General features: G+C 39.4%; 1 protein-coding gene across 1 annotated transcript; it reads right to left on the bottom strand.

The window, feature by feature from the left end:
* Positions 1–11,490: 11,490 nt before the first annotated feature.
* On the bottom strand, positions 11,491–14,793 carry sod1 (superoxide dismutase 1, soluble). Its single transcript, XM_023402593.2, has 5 exons — positions 14,643–14,793; positions 13,231–13,327; positions 13,005–13,074; positions 12,414–12,531; positions 11,491–11,857 (listed from the first exon to the last, which is right to left on the bottom strand). The coding sequence occupies exons 1-5, from the start codon at positions 14,712–14,714 to the stop codon at positions 11,750–11,752; spliced, it is 465 nt and encodes a 154-aa protein (XP_023258361.1). The 5' UTR covers positions 14,715–14,793; the 3' UTR covers positions 11,491–11,749.
* Between the last annotated feature and the right edge of the window lie 523 nt (positions 14,794–15,316).

The raw sequence follows: 15,316 nt of genomic DNA, 5'->3' as shown, positions 1-15,316 counted from the left end.
GGAATAATGGAAAGGAGGTTTTCTGAGATGCACAACCTCAAATATTCCTCTATTTCTGAGATGATTTTGGCTAAATAAATAGGGATTTACCTGCCAGCAATAAAATTGCTGTTCAAGCTGTTGAGATATTTCACTTAAAATCAATAATGTGTCCATTCATGATGGCTCCACAGGAAAGGTAAGGGTATCTCCAAAGTCAGTGGGATTCATCCTCTGGTGATAATGAATGTCTGTAAAAAATGTAATGGCAACCCAGTAGGACTGGGTTGAAAAAAACAGATTCTCCAATTTAAATCGATATTCATTTGAATAATTCGATTACAATACGTGAGATCCTGATATCTATCTTTTCATTAATGTCTTTTACAATCTCCCGTGGATGTGTGAAGCTACCTATGATAGTCTCACGTGACCGCTCTTCTTGCGTAACGAGACCTGGTCACGTGAGCGACAAAAACACGGCAGGATGTGCTTAAATGTATATAAATTTCTAACCACACTACAGGATGGACTGATATGAAAGTTGGTACAGACGATCTCTACACGATGAGCTGACTTTTACTCTAGCACCATGACAAATGATTGCATGCTAGTATGCAAAACTTAGCTGGTGAAGATACTTCATACACACAAAACAAACACACAAACATATTCTCATGCAATTCCTTCTCATTTAAGAAATCTTTTTGTATGGGCTGTTGCCACGCCAAGCAGCAGGAACAGAATTTCACCATGTCAGTAAAACATAGCTGTTTCAAATTCACATCTTCTACCACCATTCAGAAGCTAAAGTATACACAGTAAGAAATAGTGTTAAAGGCTAAATAATAAGAATGAATACAAAAATCAACAATGCAGTCTCAACATGTGGGATAATGGTGTAATAATATGAATCTTATTTCACACAGTGTGATACAATTATTATCTAATACTAATGAAATCATTTATTTTCTTTCTTGAGCCTTTTTTTCCCATCAGTTTAGATGAAAAGCACAAAGCTGACAGCTATAAGAGTAAATGAAAATAAATAACAGCAACATCTTGGTACTGAACTCATCAGACGGAGCTGGAACACCATCACAGCTTTTAACATAACCACTGCTGCGTCTACTGACTTTTAGCCACTTCAGCTGAAAGTTGACAGCGCCAGCAAAAAGGGAGGGAGGGGGGGAGAAAAACGGGAGATGAGGTTAAGAGGTTGAGTGTGGGAAAAGGAGGGGAGGAGAGGGAGGAAGGGATTAAAGCATCAGAAGGTATAGTGTTCCTCTGAAAGATGACGGGCTGATGGCTGCTCCCACAGGACTGACTGGAGGAGTAATCCCCCCAAATGGAAGAGTTTAACAGTCACCACCCACCGAGAGAGATACACAGAGACGAGACGCACCCACTCATACACACACACACACACACACACACACACACACAAACACACAAACACACAAACACACAGCCACACGTACACGAACATGTGCAGCATCCACATGTAGGCACAGACAAAACATGTCTATCTCACAGAGCTAAGCTGATATATGGCATTGTGACAATGGAGAAAATAACATACAAGCAAAACATACAAACAAAGAATGATGCGTGCACACAAATGCTCGTAATTACAGTGATTTGTTAATAAATATATCCCAAAATATAATTAGTCACAAAAGGCACGTGTGGGCATGCTTACTTATTGTAAAGGCACTTTTGTGTTATCTATGCAATCATAAATTAGTATAGCAACTAGCGGAAACTACAATAACAAAGAAAATGCATAAACTGATCATTTTGTGCATTAAATCACTGCATTTTCTTCAACATTAAACAAACACGTTTTCAGACAACACTAAAATACAAAAAAAATACAAATTCGCACAAGCACTAAATGATAAAATCCTTCAGCTTGCAGAGGTAGAAGATATTGTGCACTAGGAAATCCATTGAGGACACCTGACACCCCACTGCACCCTCCAACTCCGAGGCTTTCTGTGCACATCAGCAAAACCAAGGACCGTTGTGTCCTGCTATGAAAAAGACCAGGACAGAGTGTTTTTGCTGCTCTCCCATGTCTGTGGCAGATTTGCACTGGTGTGACCCTGCTAACACATCAGTGCTTTGATAGGTTTATGCTGCGTTAGCTGGCAACCTCGAATAATTAGAAGCACAAATTGCCAGAAAGAGGCAGACAACAGGAGGCAGAGAAGGATGGGATTTAGTGGGGGCTGAGAGATGCTGCCAAGCTGGTGAAGGGTTTTAGCTCAGTGAACCCCACAAAGCCTAAGGACAACCCGTGCTTCATCTGGCCATTTGACATTAGACTAAACAGACGAGAAATATTTAAAAATTGTTAATTGTCCTATATAACCGTGAATAAGTCCAAAATTTTGTCAACAAATGTCTCACACTATCTACTTCATCGGTGAAAAGTACCAAGATCCCAAATAAGATCTCATGTTTTTTTTTGTGTAGGATTACTCATCTTATACAATCATTGTGAAACTCATCAGGTGGGATGTTGGTTCACTGGTACTCTCCCAGATTAATTGATTTTTTGGTTGCTTTATTGATGACATGTTTAAAGGATTAATTCATTCTTTCATTATGCTGCTGTCATTAATATTGACCGACATTATAGGTTTTTGCGAAGTAAATGATCGGTATTGTTTCCATTTGACAAATTAGCTTTTCCTATAATCACCCATCTGATACTGAGTTAGTGGATTAACTGAATTGATTTTCAGTTAGTGGATTTACATGGAGAACACTGGTCATATGTCTCCATTATGCACATAAGTAGGGATGATACTCCACACAAACAAACACACACAGGTTATCATAGCCCTTGGTCACATGAGAAGAAGGAATATGACCTTTAGGTAGTTGCTGTGAAGCAGAAAAAGGCTTTTACCTATCCCATTAAACACAAACTGTTTGTTCATCTTTAGTTCATGGTAGTTAGACTATAAATTACCACATTCAGGTAAGATGACCTCTTTCTTTGTCGACGTTTTTGAAGACGATTGATTGAGCATTAAGATCTGAACCACAACTAAAGCGCAAAAGCCCAACAGTAATTCAACAGTTATCAGCAAACAAAAAAGCTGTAGTAAAAAGATCTATATATAATACTCCAACAAGGGTATTTGGGGAGTAGAGAGTCAATATTTTTAGTCACAGATCTGAATGAGGCCCAATGCAACGATAACTGTTATTGAACTGTGCCAGTGGAGGTTACCACTAGCAAGAGAAACCAACTGCTGACGGCCAAAGTAATCCCTCTCACTCTAACCTTCTCTCTGTAATTGCAGGTGTTGTTGTCTCACCTCCTCCGGCAACACCGCTCTAATTAAAACAGGTTAATTGCCGTCCAAGACTAACAAGACTGTGGGCAGCACAAGTAATTAATATGATAACTTTAACCACCAGTAAGAGCACATTTTCACCCCAACACACACACACACACACACACACACACACACACACACACACACTATAGCACCAACTGTGAATAATGGAATAATGGCCACTACCATCTATGAGAGAATGAAGGGGAAACTTGAGATGAAACATAAATGAGTATCTGCTATCGTGCTGAACCCTTTGGCTAATGTAAGCCGGTTTACATTAGCTGTCCTTCGATAAAGCTTAGGACACAGTAGAGGTCAAGTGCCCTCAGGCTGTATTGGCCACCATCATGTTACCATTGGGATACAAAAATGAGAAAACAAAAGATCTCTTTCAAGATCAAGCGCTCGGAAAAAAAAAAATCCACATTTCAGAAGGATAAGGCAATTTGCAGATTTCTTGAATTAAATGTCAGGCTGTGTCTTCTTTGAAACGATAAGCCAATTAATCAATTACTAAATCGACAGAAAATTAAGTCATTTTTCAAGGCAAAATGGTAAAAAAAAGAAATGAAATGCTGGTCCACGCTTCACAGATTTTATAGGCCAAATGATTAATTGAGAAAATAGTCAGCAGATACAGCCTTAGTCTTGTTCCAGCTCAGAATCCCTGAACATGTTTTACTTTCCAAAATCTTTTCAGAAGTAGATGAATAATTAAGCAAAACGTGGGGTGAAGTGTATAATTTTGGTCTGGGTAAATCAAAAGAATGCAAAATATGCGCATATCAGAGCAGTAATTTCATCCTTCATCTCAGGAGTGTGGGGGTCAGACCCAGACTGTCTCCATTATCTGTAATGGACAGAAAGCAGCAAGAAGGAAGAGCAGAGGAAAGGGGGGGGTGGGGGTGGGGGGGTCTGAAACATGGACTACAGAGTAAAAGAGAGGACAGTCTGTGATGGAGTAAAAACATTCCTTCTAGTCTGGCCACTAGACTGTGGAGTTTCTATTCTCTAGGAGATGAACAGCAGCATCAGTGACCCTCTCTCCCTCTTTCATTCCCTCCTTCTCTCTGTCTCTCTCTTTTTTCCTTTTCTCCCCCCACCCCCACAGTTTTCCCTCGCTCCCTGACAAGAGAGGAGTGTGTGTAGTGGTCTTCATTCTGCTGGGAACCACAGAACACTTCACACCTGAGCAGCACATCTCACACACACATATGAGAGTCTTAAATGGAAAACTCACCCTAACATACACATATGCACACACACACACACACACACACACACACACAAAGTGCACATCCAGAAGCTCTCATGAAAGAAAATAATCAAGAAGCATGAAATCTGCGTGGTGTGCCCATGCAGGAAAGTCACCTTGTGGACAAATATATGTGCAAACACACATGCTGTAGTTTTAGCGTGAATAAAAAGTGATCTGTCCGTCAGACCACGGAACACAATGTACAGTATCTCCTGACTGTGACACACCCTTTCCTATTCACAGTCCTCCATACAATTTAAGCTGACAATGTTTGGCAAACTGGTTTGCTCTCTTTGTCTTGTTTTACTACTTCCTGTCTCTGTCACTCCCTGATAAATATTTGCTTTGATAACATTTGAGGTGGGGAATGAATTTACATAACGGAATCCAGAGTCTGTCTGCAGGGGAAAATCTGCATGAACAGGCTCTAGGGAACGGCAAAGAACATTAATGACCTGTTCATTTCTGTCATATACATGCATATTGTTTTGTATTACAGTTTAGTTTGTACATTTCTGGTTTGTTTAAGGCTGCAGCTAATGATTATTTCATTATCCAATAATCTGTAAATTATTTTTAGCCACGCTAGCATCGTGGTCCTTGGTATGAAAATGCCACTATAGTCCAGAGAATATCTGCACACCTATTATATGGGTTGACATGAAATGTTGTTATGAAGATTCATTGTTCCCAGAGGGTGAATCTTTGATATTTACTCCAGCACCACCACCAACATTTTGTATGGCCATTCTCCTGATAAATCTCAGTTACTTTATTGATCCTCTTACATTTCATATGGTGCCACCATCAGGTCAAATTGTCCAGTTCTTTGATTTTGGCTAAACCTCAGCTGAACTTTGTGTTTTGTGCTAATTATCTCCTGTTAGTTAACATGCAAATCTAGGATAGTGTCCATAGTTAACATTACACATAATATATACATACATTACATGCATCTAGATTTAACATCAGTTTGTATTTAACTCAAGTTTAGCCTCAAAGAGCAGCTAGCATGACTGTAGACCCTTTGTCATGTTCCGATTTATAAATTTATTATTTAGTGGATCACTTTTTCCCACAGCTCAAAATGCCAAAATCGCCTTCCTGGCTAACTGCCCTAAACCCTAAAACATTCATTTTAGAATTATATAAAACAGAGAAAAGCAACAAATCATCAAATTAAAGGAACCGAAAACAACAACTATTTGGCATTTTTGTTTGATAAATGATTTGAGTGATTAATCAGTTATTATTAACTATTGGCCATTAATCTTTTGGCGATCTTTGCTTAATTAACCAATCGTTTCAAGCGCTAGTTTAGTTCATGTCATACAGTATGGGTAGAAGGTAGAAGGTATTTGGTAGTAAACTAGCATTATCAAATTAAAGACTATAATAATAATAATATTATGTGAAATTGTGTGTATAATGTGTTTAAATTGTACATGTAACATAGTTTTTCTTTACATGGGCTATTTTGCTGTCACTTGATCATGGTCAACATATGTGATATTCCTGCCATTGACCATTCAGGACTCAGACTGGGGAGCGTCTCTGGAATGTTGCGCAAGGTCAGCGTCTGGCAACATACCCAGCTGCCAAATATCCAGTCAAGTCCGTCTCCCTGCCTTCTTTCATGCAGCAACCTGCTGAACAGGGTTGAAAACCTTACAGCCGTTCATCCTCGAAAGAATAACAAGCACCGTCTTAAGCAGAAGTGAGACTTATGGTTGGGCAGGGTTAGCTGGTCACTAAGTTCAAAGGTCGGACCCCAAGACTGCTGTTTGACCATGGATGAGAGGGGGGCTGTGATGTGTTAAATAGATCCTTGAATCCCTCTGGAGTCATCTCTACACGGCCTGCACACAGTGCCGCCCCATCCTGCAGCTACTGAACCATTTCCATATAAATAATACAGGGTTTACACACCTTTCCACTTTCTTGCCCAAACTATGGCTATCAAGAGATGGAGCATAAAATGATGCCGGGTGTATCAAAGGGGAAAATGAATGGCAGAGAAGGGCTCCACTCTCATGATCACATGACACAGAGCTCAGGGGGCAGAGGTTAGGTCACAGGGGCCTTGTAATTAGTCTGTCTACCAACCAACCATGTCTCATAGGACGGGCACCATTTATGGCATCTCACCCCTGACCTGTGGCTCCTAGCCTCTAAAATATCCCCACAATGTCAGTGGTAGACAGTGGTACCGGAAGGTGAACTTTCACCCCAGAGAATAGAGGAGAGTCACAGGGGAGTGAGTCCCAATACCTCAATAGGAGCATTCAGGCTAGAGTGCAGAATAGATTCTTGTGTTTGTTTCAAAACATGTGTATGTTTGCATGCAGTTACCAGACTGTAACATATCTCTCTCAAGAGAATAACAGCTGTACCCTAAATCACACCAACCTAATACAATCTTCCAGGATGAGACCAACCGCTCTGTTAGGAAGCCACTGACCTAAATGAGCTTTTCATTTTCCCGATGATTGATACGGAAGAAGTCAACCATACGGATTAAAGCTGGGTGGAGATGTAGTATGTACAGCTGTTAAACAAGTAAAAGCCTGTCGAAAGCGTTCGGCTGGAGTGCTGGGCCATACATCTACTGCTGCAGCCCTGAGGGAGAACAGTAGGAAGCCTCCTCAAGAAATGTGACCACACTGGTTCCTGTCAGCAGTGCTTCAGAGCGCAAAGCTGGATGCTTATAGAAAAAAAAAAGACAACCCAGTGACTGCTCATGGATGAAGTACGTCTACAAATAGAGGTACATAAAAGCAGAAAAATACACACACACACACACACACACACACACACACACACACACACACACACAAGGATAGGGCACTTTCCTCCACTTATGTAACTTGATTGAAAAGAAGAACTTCCACCTCTGAGTCATCTTTCAGTGAACACCACAGGCACAGCCTTACCACCTCCCAGAGTGACTGTCTACATGTGGGGGTTGGATATCAGTTAATAGGCAGATACCCCACCCCTCTTTCTTTTTAATACGGTGTACACTCATGCAGCCCTAACGACCACATAAGCCACAAAAGCACTGAACCCTGTAGGACCGGTTCAACTGTATTTTAGGGAAGAGCACGCATGCAACTGCAATGTCGTGTAAAACCCCTGAGGCGAAGGCTATTAAAGGAAGAATCCACCTCAAGCATTACCTCTCACCTGAAAGCATGTTGTTGGTGAAAGTTGTGCTGCAAGCCTTACATAAGAATACCTTGTCTGTATTTTGTTGGTTCATTCTAAGGTTTGACAGAATTTGAAGGCCTGTGCTGTGAGGGTGAAGGCTGATGCTGATGGAAGTTTTTGTTGGTATGTTTTTATCAACATTTCAAAAACATTCTCTAGGCGTTTTCAAATGGGAATATGGACCAAGTTTAAATTAAAAAAATCTCACCCAACATGGTCCATCATAGAAATCACATCCGAGATAGAAAATAGGGATAAGCTGATTATTAAAAAGGCCAATATTATATTGACAGATGACCTTCAACACGATCTTCTGTCAACAGCTGGCTAGTCAGTGCTCACTGTCTTTATCATTTACTTCTATTCTATTCTTTTATACTAAGCTTTGTTGGTCTCTCCTGCTGTCACAACCTCTCCCCCTCACTGTCAGCAGCATTGGTAGCCTCTATTATTCATCACCTTCACTCCCCGGCTATTTATACCAGCTTTTACAGTCAGTCTGTCTTTCCGCTCTGCTGGCTGTCTCTGTCAACAGTAATACGGCTATTTAAACTTGCAGTTTTGGGCTGCCTTTGAGTTCTTGGCCTGAAACAGCATCACTACAGGTACCTAAACATAGTGGGAAACATATGTATACACTGGTACGTAGACTAATATATCCCAGTGTCTCGAGAGAAGGAGACGCAATTACTTTATTATTTTAAAACGCTAGACTTTTCTCTATAAAACTGAGTCAAAATGATACTGCAATCAAAAACGAAAGGTGGATTTTTACTGAAAAGCAACTGCAGATGTTAATTTTAATGGGAAAATAACAAGCACTTAAGGTTCCCTATTTTTTATTTAAGACTGCCAAAATTCTGCTGCCTGACTTCCTTCAAAGCTGAAAAATATGAGCGGTAGATTATCAGCTGTTGAGCAACAGAGCCATGAAAGAAACATATTCCATATGTCAAGAGATATCCTCGTCTTGCTATGTATATGATTATTCCACTGCACTTATTCAGAGCTAAACATATCATGTATGAATTTAAACTACACACACTTTGCAGCTTGCCTCTGGCTTTGACTCCATTGAAGGGCCTCCAGTTTCTCATTTCCCCAGGAGAAGAGCAGAGGAGTGCCAAGTAACTTCACATGGGAACATTCACCATTCCCATGCAAATGAAAAGGCTTTTAAAAGCATGCAATTTCTACAGCCATGTACTGGCTATCTGTAGGGAAGCATGTGCATACTGTATGAGAGTGTATCCATGTGTGTTACTGTGTGTGTGTGTGTGTGTGTGTTGGCCACTGCAGGGCCCAGCTGTTCTGTTTAATATCATGGATGAAGAGCAAAGACTAAGATTCCAATTTAAACCCAAAGTTTCCAATCAAAAAGTGTTATTCATATTTTAGTAGGTTGGCTCTCGTGGCCTATCTGAGATGTTCATGAAATTTAATGTTTTTATGTATGTGCCACAGCAAAAGGAAACAATTCCTCCCATTGCAACCTTCCCATCATCATTATCACAGGACGTATGTTTATAGCATTAACTTATGGACATTTCCTGCCACTGGTATGCACAGCTGCACTCCTACAAAGTAAAAATATACAAATCCCCATGAGAGCATTTTTAAATCTTGATGAGGAGGACATAGTGTTATCTGATCTCTTTGTGTTGATGTTTCAGACCAATGCTTGTTAGAATTGAGTTATGAAGAGGAGCAATGCCCTCTAGAGGATGATACACCCTAATACACAATCCAGAGAGGAGCTGATCAGGTCGCAAAGGTTTTTGCTGTGGGAACCTTCCAGAAACACCCTGCCTGAGTAACATTTTAAAAATGACTTTTTAAATTTACTTGATGGTTGTTTTTTCAGTGCAGTTTTATGGTGACACCTCTAAATCAGGGCAAAATCTCCTACTACCCTTGGTAATTAACCTAGTTTGATGGGCTTATCTTATTAGAAACGTGTCTTTTTCCTTTAACATTTAGTTTTCTTACCTGTAACCAGGCTCGTTTCTCAGGTGTGCTGCGCAGCATCATGACTCAGTGACGACCACTCCTGAACCCAGATATCTGCCATATTTCAGAACAGTGTATGTTGTACAATTTACACATCAATAGTGCAGCAAAAACATTCAAAATTGAAGCACTTCATTGTTTAGCACATACCATAACTCTTAAATGATATTATACGACACCACACCTGTCTCCTTCATTCTTGTATTTAGGAACTTGAGCCTTGTCTTAAGTTATTTACTTTACTCCTGCGCAATTCCAGTATTGATCAAGTTACTTGAAAAATAAGTTACCTAATACTCATGACTACTCACTCGAAAAGAAATTAGAGAAATCTACTACTAGAAATCATTTTTAATTACTTTCCATTATTCAAACGTGCCACAGCGATATTTTAAGACATAATATACATATTTTGGTCAGACTACAATACGACTTTTACAACCTTTACCTTACTATATACAAATTATGCCATTAAAATGTGTGATAACGTCTAAAAAATAAATAAAAAACTAACACCACTTAAAAAACGTGTTTAAGCTAGCTACAGCTAGCTGGTGAAATAGCCTTAGTTACCTTGTATATCTTAGCTACAGCTAACTTACCCACTTTTTCTTGTTGCCAGTATTTGAAAAAATAAATTTTAATGCTCCATCTTTTTGATTGAATTTGCTATACCACCTTAAAATGCTGCAGCTGAATCAATTCATGAGCTTTTAAGGAATAACATGCATGTGAGCCCCTTTATAACTTACCTGAGTGGTTATTCCTCCTGTTCACAGGGATGCTTGCCTCCAGTTGACCTGTAGTGATTAGGACAATTGCTGTTGGGGCCCCTTTTCTCCAGGCACCCAGAAACCAACCACTACACTCAATGAAGCCACTGACAAAGCTAGCTGGCAACAACATTGATTACTGATCAGTTTAGGTAAGTTTTTAAGCAAAAATGCCATAAATTAATTGTCACCACCTTCTTAAATAACTTACTTCTAGGTTTGTGAATTTGACAACTTGAAGCACAAAAAAATGAAAGCAATTCATGAAGGAGAAAAAATTCAATACTATGTCAAACAGTTAAGGTCTTAAAACCAAACCTTTGGCACAGGTTACAAGACCGGTGCCACAAGATAGAGGGTGGAGGACCTGGTGGAGGACTTGTCATAGCTGATAATGTACTTAAGTGGTGCAAACTTCTTATTTGAGATTCATTGAATTTGAGGGCTTGGGAAAGGGGGAAAACTGCTGCAAGTCATGAACATGTGAAATGCAGAAAAGGGACCCAAATGCTTTTTTGTTAGGGGATCACAAACCATAAGGTTGGGAACCACTGCTGTAGAAGGAAACATGACTGAGTTTTATTGAGGCGGGTAACATTAGTACTATTCAATTGTGTCAGTCAGCCAGACTATTATGCAAGCATCTACTATCAAGCACATGTTAAAAATGGTGCATAGTTATTCATGTTATTAGTCAAACACCTGAGTTTAACAAGTCAAAATTGCCACTGTGAGAAAAGTCTACTATTCAAGCTTGAATGCCAAACTTTTGTCACAACTTCAAGTCCATACCTATCCCAGGTTTTTGTTTGGACCGTCAATCATCCACACACTTTGCAAATTGGCAGAATTTTCATACACCATTCAGATGAACCGACAATTTATTGATTAACTCTGTAAATTGTATACATCTGTTTATTACTTGTGCGTAACCAATTCTTTGGGACCAAACCTAGTCAGCAGACATAAAAATCTATACATACAATTGTCACAATGAGGGAACAAGGTTAAGCATGGCTCATTTACTCTTGACTAGTCAAAAAAAAAAAAAAGCCGCAGAGTATTGAAAAGGGCAAAGTGTCACATCAAGTAGCTATGTTGGTCTTATTAAGTGCTGTGGGGAAAACCTATTTCCAGTGCTTTGAGTTCTGGAAGATTGTTTACTTGGCGATGCCAATGACTCCACAGGCCAGACGGCCACCAGCATTTCCCGTCTTTAGGCTCTCTTCATTGCCTCCTTTTCCCAGGTCATCTTCCTTCTCATGGATCTAAAACATTGGACAGAAAGCACAGTCAGGATATTTTCATCAACAGTTCACAGCATAGATGCTCAGCTACAATCAGTAAGACATAATATCCTGCAGGTTTTGTGTCCTCCTGTACACCACATGAGCCTGAGCCACACCTGGGGCTTATCTCATAAAGCCAAGATGAACAAGTTAATGATCAGTTTGTTTGTGTTGTAGTGTAGTACTTTTACTTAGGTAAAAAAGGATCTCAATACTTCTTCCCCTACTGAAAGTCAACCACCACCACAAGACCAGAAACTCCCATGTTATGCAATTTAAAACACAGTTTTTGTCAATGGGGTCTGGTGGTTTTGAACTGGACAATAAAACAGCCGTTTCCAGTTAAACAGAGACCTTATTCTTTAACAAATAGGGTTATCTCTGTAGGAATCCTCTCCATAATGTTGTCAGACACTTACAGGCCCAGGTTAAAAATGCCCCAGTCATCCATTAACCTTAGGCTAAAACCTGGCTAACTAGTCTCTAATTTTGTTCACTGGAAATTAAATAGAAAATGACATGCACTCTTCCTTACCACCATGGTTCGGCCAATGATGGAGTAGGGGCCATTGAGGGTGAGCATCTTGTCCGTGATGTCTATCTTGGCAACATTATCTGCTCCAGCAGTCACATTCCCCAGGTCTCCAACATGCCTATTTGAATAGAGAAAAAAAAAACAAAAAAAAACAAATTAAGGCTGATATTTTTACACTAAAATTAATTTCATTTGATTTCCAAAATGCTGAAATTAAAAAGCTTGTCAAGAATAAACGTAAAAAAGTTATTTTTAATGGCAGCACTTAATCTCATTCACAGGAAAGGATTCTGGTGTTTGAACACTTGTATACAAGACTATGCAAAATTTGCTGAGTTGTTGCTGAATCAGAATATGACTCAAAAAAAATAATTGTATCCTCCAGTACAATGAATGCCAATTAAGCCAAGTTTCTTTTTGTCCCTTCTTGCTATAAAAAACACCTATTAAATAAGGTCTTCCAATATCAGTTATTGAGCAAATTTTACATCTTTAGATTTTACATGCTTTAAAATATATTTTTTTTTTATGTGAGAAAACTTTAAATCTGTTACCGAGTCTATGGATAAATGTTAACCATTTGCAACTCACCTCTCTGCATCATTAGGCCCGGCATGATTCTTGTTGTGGGGGTTGAAGTGAGGTCCTGCACTGATGCACCCTGGGAAAAATAAATAAATAAATAAATAAATAAATAAAAAAGCCATCCTCGCCAGGAAACACTTCAGATTCACTGAGTGTGGGTATGATCAAACAAGGCAAAGCAGTTACAATATGTAAACCTGAGATTCACACACAATTATTGTCCAAAGCTTACCATTGGTGTTGTCTCCAAAAGCATGGACATGGAAACCATGCTCACCAGGGGTAAGACCTTTGATTTCTCCTGTCAGCTTCACAGGGGCTGAGTCACTCTAGCATATTAGAATAACAATTCATCAGGAGAATACAATGACAAAAGGAGTTGTCAAAGCCAGGTGGTTAGAAGGACTTACAGCTAAAGTCAACAAAATGGGGATTATTTCCATCTAATTTAAATCCCACACCCCAAGCAGACAGTGTTGTTAGTAACCCATTACAAAATGTAAACATAATCCATCACAATATCTAAAAACAAATAAAGGTATAAAATTGTCAAAATACAGTTTGCAAAAATGACTTGTAACATTACAGTTTTCATTACATATGCAATAGTAACAAAGCACATTGTCTCTGCTTTTATTGGTGGTGCAGGGTATCTTGAAATATTCAGTCTAAAAGTGAAATACCATGGTTGCTCAAAGTAAGTTATCACTGCAAGTACATGTATGTTCCAACAAAACAGGATGGCAAAGTAAGATCAGTAACACACTTAACTGAACAAAATATTGGAGGACTGAGTATGATGAAATCTTGAATAAGCAGCAAAATCACCTACTCTCACTCTCCATGACTCATAGTCTTACCATTATCAACGAGGCCAAAATGGCAACAAGGAGGACACGCAGTGACTCAGCAAAAATGTAAAATCGTGGACCAGCGTTTAGTTTTTTTTTTGTTTGTTTTTTTTAATTATTATTATTATTATTATTATTATTGGCTACCATTAAAAGAGTCAGCAAAACAACTGCAAGCAGAGGTGCTTCCGCTTAAGTGTGGTCCAGCAAACCACATAACATTGTCAATATTAACGCTAGAAACTGACAATGCAAACGTGGAACTTATGCAACAGGCATTTTTAATACACGCACCGTTGATCATTAACAAAATACAGGCCTTATACGTTCAAAGGTTATGACTCTAATGCCAAGCCATTGACTTTGAGCGTCATTTTATTTTAACTACGTACTTGCGATCTGTTTTGACTAGCAGTCTACTCTGAATGAGAAGGGACAAGCGGTAGTTGTCTACGCATTGAGCGTTAACGTTAATTGCTGTTTTGCAACGTGCAGGCAAGCGTCAATTTGCATCTAAAACTGTGCACACTGGTGTGTAACCTATGCAAATTGGCACGGGTTGACCAAATCTGAAATCAAACCAAGTTCGATGCCTTCTCATTCAAACATATAGCTTGCTATCTTAGCCTCTCCTAAAACCCGACCTAACTGTGAATGGAGAACTTAGCTAACTTAGCATTCGAGCGCTAACGCTCACAGAAGCATGCACGTAAACTCTCCGAGTATTTTTATTCTTTAAATTCCTAGCTGGCTGGACATTTCCTCCTCTAAAAAGCAAGGTAGCACGCCATACCTCCTGCTCAAAATAAACGGTCCCGGTGGTCTCTCCTGCTCCTTTCAGCACACAGACAGCTTTCAGCACCATGTTTGCGGTAGTTTCAAAGGACGCCCAAGTTTCTGTCGTCTGATCCTGCTAGAGACACCGAACAAACTTGCAATGCTTAATAGGCGGGACCGTAACATAGACAGCCAATCAGAATCAAGTACGGTCAAAAAGACAAATTTTGATTGGTCACTGGCTATCATAGGGGAGAGCAACCCATTAAGCAGGTGAACAAAGTAGTTACAAGCCGGATGCATGAAATAAAATAAAATAAAATTCAGTTTTCAATATATTAGATTTACCCAGTGACTAAGCTGAGGGGCAAGGCAGCCAGTAGGCCTCTTGCATTCAGAGGCAGAGTTTAATTGTCTGTTCTATGAAAATAAGCTTTTGAAGGGAAGAATTATGTGGGCTGCAATGGTGCTTGTCTCATTAGCTTTTTTTAAATTTTTATTGTGGAGACCTAGACTTCATAGGTAAAAAGAAATCTACCTGCTTTATTGTTCACCAAGCATAGTAAAGGGTTAGCCTTCAAGCATTAGTTGAATAATTCAAAGTCACAGCAAATATCTGGCGTGTGGCATTTAAACAGATCATGATCATCAAATGTGTTGGAGATGATTTTGATGAGTGTGGGTTAAACA

The sequence above is a fragment of the Seriola lalandi genome, unplaced genomic scaffold (genome assembly GCF_002814215.2).
Source record: "Seriola lalandi dorsalis isolate HSWRI2012SDOR001 ecotype SW California unplaced genomic scaffold, Sedor1 jcf7180002053944, whole genome shotgun sequence".
NCBI lineage: Eukaryota > Metazoa > Chordata > Actinopteri > Carangiformes > Carangidae > Seriola > Seriola lalandi.
This window is presented reverse-complemented; position numbering and strand designations above follow the sequence as displayed.